Below are 11,290 nucleotides of genomic sequence, written 5' to 3'. Positions count from 1 at the left end.
ATCTTTTTCATAAAGAGTGGACTACAGTAGTATAGTAAAAAGCACGTATTGTCACGGGGGCGTCTCTCCGTGACAATAAGTGCATTTTAATATACTACAGACTGCATAATGCTTGGAGAGACTTGGAGCAGAGAATATGGTTCCTTTTTATCTGTTGGATTTTAGATCTTTAGGATTTGACTCCAGCAAGCATGGAGAAACTTTGGACAGTGGACGTGGAGTAATTTTTTCCTTTTCTTGGATCACTTTCACAAAAAGAACTGACTGCATCAAACAGATACAAACAGATAGAGACTTGGAGCAATGAACATGGTGTTATTTCTTCCTGTTCTTGGGTTACTTTTGAAGGAGTTGGCTGCAGCATTCATAGAGACCCTTAGAGCAATGAATAGGATGCACTTTTTTCTTTTTCTTGCATCACTCTCTGAAGAGGTGGACTGCATCAGACTTGGAGTGACTTGGAGCAATGAACTTGGTGCATTTTTTTAATCACTTTATTGTTGAGTGCACTGCATCAGGCACATGGAAACTTTGGCCAATTAATATGGTACATTTTTTTCCTTTTCTTGGATCGCTTTCGCAAAAATTAGACTGCATCAGGCTTAGAGTGACTTGCAGCACTGGACATGGTGCATTTTGTTCCCTGTTCTTGGGCCATTTTCTGAAAATGTTGGTTGCATCATGCATAGAAAGACATGGAGCAAAGGAGAACGTGCTACTTTTTTCCTTTTTTAGATCACTTTCTTATGGAGGGGACTAAGATACGATAAGATAAGAATGCATCATATAGATATAGAGCAGTGATTTGGGTATATCAGATTGGAGTTTTTCAGATTTTTTTCACTAAAATTCTTTGTTTGAGTATTGAAAGCGTATGTTGGTATTTCCACTTTGGCGAACAACTGAAATTTTGTTTGCAAATTCAAATGCTCAAGCAAATTTTTGATATTCGATTCAACAAACGAAGCAAAAAACCACTATGGCCTGTTAAATAAATACAATTCCTTTCTCGCGTCCTTTCTTGCTCCTCAAGGCTTCTTTTCTCTAGCCAAGTATACGTTGAACAAGTCAAAAAAGCTATGTCAAGCTTATATTTAGCAGAATTTACATTAGGTTGTTCCCTCTTAACCTTCGAACAAAAAGGAAATTAGAAAAAATCTTCTTAAGATCATTCATGAAAATCGAAGTTTAAAAAGATTACTTCATTTGAAACAAACAATAGTCAGTTGTTAATCAGAGACAAAGCTGTAGATTACGTTAAGGATCTTCTGGAATTCAGATTTGAACATTATAAATTGAATTTGTTAAATTCAACAAGGAAAAACTAATCAAAATCTAAGCAACTTGGAAATTTCTGTTTCAACTGACGCTTTGCATCATTAAAATTTTAACATACCAACAAAAGCACCCGAAAGCGCAGAAGCATTGTAGCTCTTCAACGCTAAAGGAAACACCTGGACCTTAGCTTCAGTTTCCAGAGCGTTTGATTGCATGCCGGGTAAGAAGGCGATAACTTCGGATCCAGTAACTCTAAGGTTACATTGCAGGATGGCTGTCAACCCACTTATAAATTGACCCCCCAATGTGCTGGCGCGAACTTGTTGGCAGAATATAACAGACTGGTCGTTGATAGTGATCACTTCTGTACCACACTGCTGGAAGTTGACTTCCTTCACGTAGTACGAATCTAAAAGACTGGAGTCTAGATCACCGAAAAAAAAAACGATAAAAAATTGATCAGAAATTGAGAGTTTTGCGGTTTTAAACGCAAGAAAACTTTGGATTGTCCGTTTGTATGTGTATGCTAGCAACCTCATCCGCTTTTGTGACTGAATTTTTCTGTTTTCCAATAGTGCAACTTGAGTTCAATTTTGTTTGGTTCTGGTTCCCCGGTTGAGGTGTGCGTTGATGATCAGAAAAATAAAAACGAACTGGGGAGGAGGTCAATTAAGCGCGTTTTTAATACATTGTCGAGCAGCATCTTGATGTATAAGTCTTTTTCTGATTAAAGTCCGTTATAAGTCTGATCACAAACGAACTGAAACTGGCGATGGTTTATCACCGTCTGAGCGAAGTATTATCATAAAAGAGTTAAAAACTTGGAAGGCTTTGCTGCAGAATCATGCGTTTCTGAGCTTTAATCATTCATAACGGAACAGCCCCAAACCAGACAACCAGACTCAGACCGAAGCCATACCAACCAGACCCAAGCCCTACCGACCAGACCCAGACCTTGAGTCAGATCAAACTTTCGGCCAAAAAATCAACTGTAACCATTTTTCAGCTTTCTTCAGTAAAAACAACGATGTTTGTAGTTATCAAATTTCTGTGCTTATTTAAATACTACATTATATTGTTAGTTGCTTAAGATAAACTGTTGTTTACAAAAACTGTCAATTCAGGACTCAAATATCTTTTTTCTGTAATTACCTCTCCGTAGAGGCTATGAATTTGAAATGATTTTTCCCTAGCAACAAAAAACGTTCAGACCAGAAAGAACAAAGTATGGGATGGACCAGAGCAAAAATAAAGTAATTATAATACTTACTAAACAAAATTATAGGTACAGTCCAGACCGAATAGACCAAAGAGTTGGTGTGGGAGCTAACAAACAGATCCAACGAAGACCCTGACCCTCACTGACTATTAAAAGCATGTTAGGAAAATAAAAGTTGATGCGCTTCGAAATTTGGCCAAGAATTTAGCTATTATTTTTATTTGCAGCTTTATTAATAACAGCGCAGTTTTTAATAACAGCGCAGTTTTTTTTGTTTAAGCGCGTAAAGATCAGTTGCTGATGGTTAGAAAAAATTGCCATTTCAGAACAATAATGAATATTTGTTGACAGGAGACCGGGTCTGGTTTTGAGCTGAACTTCTGGTCTCTGATCAGTCCCCATAGATTGTTTGGACTTTGATTTAGGCTAACTAGTCAGCAAAAAGATGATCCAACCAAATAGAACAATGTATGGGATCAACCAAAGTGAACAGACCGTAATTTGGAATGATCCAGACCCAACAGTCCAAAGAATGGGTACCAGCCCGATCGATCGGACCGCACTTTAGGCTGGACCAGAGCACACATACGGAAGTATGGGTTTGGACAAGACCAAAAAGGTCGAAGCAAGGGTACGGGGCAAACCAAGCGGACCAAATTTAGGTATGAGCCAGATCGATCAAACCTTGAATAGGCATGGACCAGATCCAACAGTCTCAATTCAAATATGGGCTAGACGGAGCGCCGCATGATCAAAAAAATTTCCAGAATATGAGCTTGGTTGCATCCGACCCCCAAACCGCAATCGACGCCTCATGGATTTTTGGTATGATCATGAGAAATTACGTATATAAGTTGTTAATTTCTCGCGGTTTTGGTTTTTTTGGTTTAAACCCAAACAACAAAAGTTCCCCATGTTTCAAAGGGCCGAACAACCTGCACATACCGACAAGTTTCTACGTTTATAAACAGCAGTTTCTAGACTATGAGTCAAAATATAAGATCCAACTCACCATTTGAACCCTCAGTGAATTGACAATCCAAACTTCTGTCTAGGACGTGGAGAAACTCTGTCTCGTGCTTTAACTGATGTATGACTGACTTCTCCATTGAGATGACCATACTTGATGTTCCACATTGGACAAATATATTTGGATGTTGGGTACAGTTCTCTCCAGCCCAGTTGTTGATACATTTGCAGAAGTAGGTGCCATTGGATCGGGTGAAACAGAGCCCGTTATTCAAGCATGGATCATCCGAGGCACATTGGTCAATGATTGTACAGTTTTTCCCAAACCAGGGTGACTTACAAACGCATGTGAACGCATCTGAAGTGTTACCCGGGATGCAAGTGGCATCATTCTGGCATGGCAAAGTGTCACAAGGATTGTTGATGGTCTCGCATCTATCGCCACTGCGACCTTCTGGACAAGTACAGTTCGGTTGATAGGTACCGTTGTTATCAAGAACCGGATCACAAGTTCCAGGGTTGCAAGGATCCGAAAGGCAAGGATCCGGGTCGCAAAAATCTCCGACTGTTCCGTTAGCTGGACAACTACAATTAGCTTGGAACAAGCCGTTGTTCTCAATGGCTGAGCAGGGATTCGTGTTGCACGGGTTCTCGGGATTTGTACAGGGATCTGTTACGTTGCAGTTACGACCGACAAATCCAGGTACACTGCTGCAATTGCAGGCGAAGTCGAAGCCAGTGCTTTGATCACCAGTGATCTCACATACTCCACCACTGCATGGATCAGGCAGGCATGGGTTGTCCAGAGAGCAAGTATCACCTAGTTGATCAGGTACTATTGAACAGTTGCACTCAAATCCAAACCCACTCTGTCCGTTTCCTGTAATTGTGCAGTTTCCGCCATTACAAGTGTCCGGATAGCAAGGATCTGGGTCACAAAAATCACCTTGTGTCCCTTCGGTTATGCAATTACAACTTGCCTCAAATACACCATTGTTCTCAATTGTAGTGCAAGGGTTCGAGTTGCATGGGTTACCCGGATTAGTACAAGGATCACTTATGTTGCAGTTAGGTCCAACGAATAGAACAAGGTTGCTGCAATTGCAGGCAAAGTCAAAGCCAGTGCTTTGATCACCGGTGATCTCACATACTCCACCACTGCATGGATCAGGCAGGCATGGGTTGTCCAGAGAGCAAGTATCACCTAGTTGATCAGGTACTATTGAACAGTTGCACTCAAATCCAAACCCACTCTGTCCGTTTCCTGTAATTGTGCAGTTTCCGCCATTACAAGTGTCCGGATAGCAAGGATCCGGGTCACAAAAATCACCTTGTGTCCCTTCGGATATGCAATTACAACTTGCCTCAAATACACCATTGTTCTCAATTGTAGTGCAAGGGTTCGAGTTGCATGGGTTACCAGGATTAGTACACGGATCACTTATGTTGCAGTTAGGTCCAACGAATAGAACAAGGTTGCTGCAATTGCAGGCAAAGTCAAAACCAGTGCTTTGATCACCGGTGATCTCACATACTCCACCACTGCATGGATCAGGCAGGCATGGGTTGTCCAGAGAGCAAGTATCACCTAGTTGATCACGTACTATTGAACAGTTACACTCAAATCCAAACCCACTCTGTCCGTTTCCTGTAATTGTGCAGTTTCCGCCATTACAAGTGTCCAGATAGCAAGGATCCGGGTCACAAAAATCACCCTGTGTCCCTTCGGTTATGCAATTACAACTTGCCTCAAATACACCATTGTTCTCAATTGTAGTGCAAGGGTTCGAGTTGCATGGGTTACCCGGATTAGTACAAGGATCACTTATGTTGCAGTTAGGTCCAACGAATAGAACAAGGTTGCTGCAATTGCAGGCAAAGTCAAAGCCAGTGCTTTGATCACCAGTGATCTCACATACTCCACCACTGCATGGATCAGGCAGGCATGGGTTGTCCAGAGAGCAAGTATCACCTAGTTGATCAGGTACTATTGAACAGTTGCACTCAAATCCAAACCCACTCTGTCCGTTTCCTGTAATTGTGCAGTTTCCGCCATTACAAGTGTCCGGATAGCAAGGATCCGGGTCACAAAAATCACCTTGTGTCCCTTCGGTTATGCAATTACAACTTGCCTCAAAAACACCATTGTTCTCAATTGTAGTGCAAGGGTTCGAGTTGCATGGGTTTCCAGGATTAGTACAAGGATCACTTATGTTGCAGTTAGGTCCAACGAATAGAACAAGGTTGCTGCAATTGCAGGCAAAATCAAAACCAGTGCTTTGATCACCGGTGATCTCACATTTTCCACCACTGCATGGATCAGGCAGGCATGGGTTGTCCAGAGAGCAAGTATCACCTAGTTGATCAGGTACTATTGAACAGTTGCACTCAAATCCAAACCCACTCTTTCCGTTTCCTGTAATTGTGCAGTTTCCGCCATTACAAGTGTCCGGATAGCAAGGATCCGGGTCACAAAAATCACCTTGTGTCCCTTCGGTTATGCAATTACAACTTGCCTCAAATACACCATTGTTCTCAATTGTAGTGCAAGGGTTCGAGTTGCATGGGTTACCCGGATTAGTACAAGGATCACTTATGTTGCAGTTAGGTCCAACGAATAGAACAACATTGCTGCAATTGCAGGTGAAGTCAAAGCCAGTGCTTTCATCACCGGTGATCTCACATATTCCACCATTGCATGGATCGGGCAGACATGGGTTGTCAATTGAACATGTGTCGCCTAAAAATTGTGGTACATTTGAGCAGTTGCATTTTGATCCAAAACCATTGACGGCGTCTCCGGTGAGTGTACAGACACCTCCGTTGCAGGGATCATTGGAAGGTCCACATGGATTGGAAAGTGAGCAATTTTCACCCAAAAAATCTGGTACATTGGAACAGTCACACGTTGATCCAAAACCATTCACTGCGTTTCCAGTAACAGTGCAGACACCTCCATTGCAAGGGTCGTTTGAAGGTCCACAAGGGTTCGATATTGAGCATGTGTCACCAAGAAAATCTGGTACGATGGAGCAGTTGCACTCAAAACCAAATCCTGCAGCATCCGATCCAGTTACAGAACAAGATCCTCCGTTACACGGATCTGAAGTGCATGGGTTCACTGTGGAACAATTTTGGCCTACAAATCCAGTGCCGTCACACTCACAAGTGTAGCCAAAAGCGTTTGCATTGGTGTCTTGGCACGTCCCTCCGTTCTGGCACGGGTTGTAGAAACAAGCCGCAACCGGCGCAATCGAACAGGAACCTCCGATTCCTCCGCAAATTTTGAAGTCAAAGTACTCGTTAGAGGTTGCGTTGAATTGCAGGGGACATACATAGTCTGTGTTTGTGTATGTAGAGGAATCGACAGCTGTTCCTTCGATACAAGCGGTGAAAGTTGTTCCCTGTAGTGTGAATGGTAGAAGGCAGGAATCGCCAGTGGAAGATGCAATGCATTCTTGAGTACACACAGTGTTGCTTCTGGAACAAAAAGGGAAAAGATGGAATTTTTCCAGTCTTAATGACACCTGCATTTTGACTTTTACTTATATCAAGAAAACGGAAACATACATGGCCTTGTTCATGTTTTATGAACTATCGATCATATATATTTGTACTTTTATTAATTATTTTCTATACATCGCTAACTTCAGCCAATAAATGTTTGCATGGAAATCTTTAAGACGTCAAAAAGATGTCAATTTTTCCAGTGAAAAATTTAGTGGAAAACCGATCTCGAGGAATGAAAAAAATGGGGTTTAATGATATTTACTTGTACAGAACAGCTTCATTTAGTTGAAAAAAGTTATAGATATATAGATAGCGACTTTTTAGCTAACCTAGCATGAACTTTCTTGAAGGACACACAAAATGTTTTGTGTTTAATGCGATCTGAAACTAAGTCTTTCTTTTGAAGAGCGACGGCACGGAACCTTTCGAATGTCAAAAAAGCTTAAAATTAATAACAGCTGTACCCCAATTTTGTTGCTGATAAAAAGCAAAAAATTAATTGAACAAGATTACTTAATAATTTCGAGGTTTTTCGCTCTCTCAAGAAGTGACGGGCACGTTTTGGACAAATTTTCACACTTGCTTTCACCTATTGTCAAAGTCGGTACACTGTGGTAAAATTTGAGCTGAATTCTGGGCAAAATTCTGGAAAGAAACTTTGGACGTCTTAAGGCCATCATCTTGGAAATAGTTTTGGAAGACCAATGACAGTGAAGCCCAAATTCTCGTATGCTCATTTTTGAGATGAACTACAAACTAACAACTATGGAGATTCAATTCCGCATATCAAACAAAGTCAAGATGGCATTTTTCTCGCTTTTAATTATTTAAATTAACTCAACATTCCAATATTTTATCTTCCTTTGCCTCAGCAAACAAGCAAAATTTAGGTAAAAAAAGATAGAATAAAGTTTTTCGAATTTTTTTGCGAATTTTAGCTTCAAGCGCACTGAGATATGGCTACTAAAGCCTTCAGTATTCTAATTCGTTATTAACGAAGCTTTGTGCAACAACAAAAGTTTGCAATTTGTACAAATCTTTCTTTATGAAAAAATGGTTAAACGTTGCTTAGTGATTGCTCTACAGGTTTTTTTTGCTCTTATTCTGTGAACAATAATAATAATCTCATATAATCACAAATTTGTGGTTTAACTTATGGAATTGCTGTAATCGCAATTCTTGAATGTTACTTGACAAGCTTATCACACAGTTGATATCACTCTCATCAATTATAAACGAATTTGATTTCGCAGTTCAACGAATTCTCAATGGTGTTTATAACGGTTGGATACAATTCAACAAAAAATTAGGGTAATACTAAGCGTGTTTTAACTAACTCCTGCTACGGTAGCAAAACTAAGCCGTTCATACCCCCTAAGAAAACTGACGAACTCTAAAACGACGGTTTTTACTGCTTTTAAGATTACATCACGAAAAAGGCTGCCCCTTTTTCTGCTAATGTTGCTTCAGCAACAATGATAAGAAAATTGGCCAGAAGTTTGTCGCTTAATCAGCATAAAAATCGAAAATACTAGCAACTGCTGTAGTCGGTTGACCATATGTTTCAAACAGCATCAAGTTGTTATTGAAATCCCTCCTAATTCAATACTTAGAAATTGGCTCGGAGATTGGTAACATCTTGGTAGTAATAGGAACTGTCTGATATTATGCCTCATTATACCCTAGTAAAAAGGTTCCAAAATATAAAACACGACAATTCTTTTTAAAGTATGTACTCCTAAAAAAGTAACAATTGCGTAACTGGGGTTTATCAATCCAAGCTACGATTGTTTTTATGTATGAAGTTTCTAAGTAAAAAACACCAAAAATGAACCTCTTACCTAAATAAACGTTATAGCACATTGACTTAGAATAATTATAAAACTAAGATTATCATTAAAATGTTCTCCTTGCAAACTTCAAATACACTTTTAAAGTTGAATCAATCTCAGCATTTACTCAAATTGTCCATCAGAGAAAAGAATAAAATTATCCAATGCCTTACACGATTTTCAAAAACATGAAATTACAAAAAAGTGCTCAATTAAAGAGTATAAACAACAAAAAAAATATTGGAGCTGAGAAAGCTGTTAATTGAAAAAATATTCAAAAGTTTACGATTAATAGGTTGCCCGACAATTTTATTGATATCGATTAAAACTCCGTGGTTTTCAACCAATTTCTGTTAGGCATTGGATCAGCGACCTCTAGATGAGTATTTAAAGTACTAAAAATTTTGAAAAAAAAATTGAAAATGAGTGGAAAAAATGTTATCGATAAATTATTGAAAGAATATGCAAAAATGGGACAAAAGAGACTATTAACCTTACTCAATTTAAGCCAACAAGGAAAACAATAAATGGGGGTTGCATAAGAAAAGGAAATAGAACAATCAAACTTGTAGTTTCGAAGGAGACTACACATTTCAAATTTTGATAAATTTGAATCAATGAAATTTCAATTAGTCAACAGCTTCGACGCCCTCTATTTCATAGATTGAAAAAACCTTAAGATTCGGAGAATACACTGACTCTTTAAACTGCCCGCGGCTTTAGTATTATGATTTTTCCCACAAAAGCTGAAGCGTATCCTTATAAATCTTACATACTAAAAATGTGTTTCGTTGCAGCAGTATGAAGTAACTCTACACTCATTGTTCAGATTCTATTGCAAATTTTTAAAATCAGCTTTTATTAAATAATTTCAACAATTAAATAATTTCAATTTTCAAAACCATTTTTGAATTTTTCTGCTGATATACATGTATGAATGTGAATGAGTATGCAACGCAACTATATGATACACTGCAATAGATATAAATTATGATGCTGGCACAATAGATCAAAAGACAACAGATCGAAAGCATAAATTGGGAGCGTAGATCGAAAAAAATTAATTTATTCAAGTTGCTTATCGGTCAATCAGATTTCGGCGCTCATTTAATATACAGCATATAACATTTTCTGTTGTGATATTTTGTTCGGCTGTGATAGAATGATATCAAGTCCCACGGGCCGCTAAAGCATGGCCATGGCTCACGAGGCATGGCGATAATGTGTTTATTATATTGCAGCTCTCAAGTACTGCTCAATAATAATTTGAACCAATAAGAAGAGATTAATATTCGATCTACTGTCCCAATTTTTCTGTTTTTGATATGTTGTCTTTCCGATCTATTGTCCGATCACCATATATTTAAAAAAATTCAATGCAACTGTTGAAGTGCAAAAACGCAATTGCGAATAGTAAAAAATTTCTCAAATAAATTCTCTTTCAAACTTTTGTGATGATACAAAAATCCATGACTCAAAAAAAATTCCGTAACTGTACACAAACAATTTGAAGTCAATAATTATAAAATTGATATTTAAATGTTTCATTCAAGCGAAGCTGCCGTGAAAATAAAATTATTTTACTCTAAAAATGGCGTATATTTTTTAAATTGGAAAATGATCACTTCGGAAAAAATTGTCCTGATTTAAGCCGCTAAACCGGTTTTTAAATTGAGAGCAACAGATGTGCAACGAACTACATTTTTAAAAAATCAAAATTCATTCAACAATAAATTTCTTTGCTTGATACATTTTTTATCGAGATTCTAAAAAACAAAGCCGGCAGATTGCCGGAAAATAGCCACGATAGACGCTTGTGGCTCGATGTCAAAATGCCGCATAAGAACAAAAAACCACTGGCGAGAAATCGAAATTTGGTTCAAACAAAAAACTAGGCCTACAATGAGCTATGAATGGATTGGGGAAACCATCTAGAAAAAATCCGGTCCAAAAAATCGAAAAAAACAGTAAAAATGGAAATGAAACTGCCGCATGTGAACAAAAAACCACTAGCGAGAAAGCGCATTTTTGTTCAAACACCGTTTTCTCACTCTACTTTAAAATTAGAGCAAAAAATTTTACGCCGCAACACCACTCGTTTTTTTCGCTCGACCACTGTTTCGGCGTGAACGAAATCAATACTCCAATTTGACTTCAAAAATCATGAAAATGTTTAAGCAAATCATGAAAAAAAAGACAGCGCCGGAATACAATTCAAATTCTTTGAATTTCAAAAAATAGGAGTGCAATGATAGCCGCCTGGAATTGCTGACGCGGCTCTTAATAATGAAACACAATTGTGCATCTGATTGTAAGGTAAACCATTGTAATAAATTATCTAAATTTGACACTGAGTCAGAATGATGTTTCGAGAAGCCTGGTTGTTTTTGCATAGTAGCAGGAAAGTCAAAATCTACTCATTATTTGCATTCACTGATATGTTTAATGCAGCAAAACTTTAAAAAACTAAGATAAGAAGAGA

At 38.5% G+C, this 11,290-nt stretch overlaps 1 protein-coding gene across 1 annotated transcript; it reads right to left on the bottom strand.

Annotated features, from left to right (window-relative positions):
• Positions 1–1,396: 1,396 nt before the first annotated feature.
• On the bottom strand, positions 1,397–6,999 carry LOC142355795 (uncharacterized; the record flags this gene model as incomplete). Its single annotated transcript, XM_075407852.1, has 2 exons — positions 3,510–6,999; positions 1,397–1,687 (listed from the first exon to the last, which is right to left on the bottom strand). Coding segments are annotated over exons 1-2 (3,781 nt in total), but the record flags the coding sequence as incomplete, so codon positions are not given.
• Between the last annotated feature and the right edge of the window lie 4,291 nt (positions 7,000–11,290).

The sequence above is a fragment of the Convolutriloba macropyga genome, unplaced genomic scaffold, assembly GCF_964194025.1.
Source record: "Convolutriloba macropyga unplaced genomic scaffold, txConMacr16.3 SCAFFOLD_6497, whole genome shotgun sequence".
Lineage (NCBI taxonomy): Eukaryota > Metazoa > Xenacoelomorpha > Acoela > Convolutidae > Convolutriloba > Convolutriloba macropyga.
Note: the sequence above shows the minus strand (reverse complement) of the source record. Positions and strands in the feature narration are given on the sequence as shown.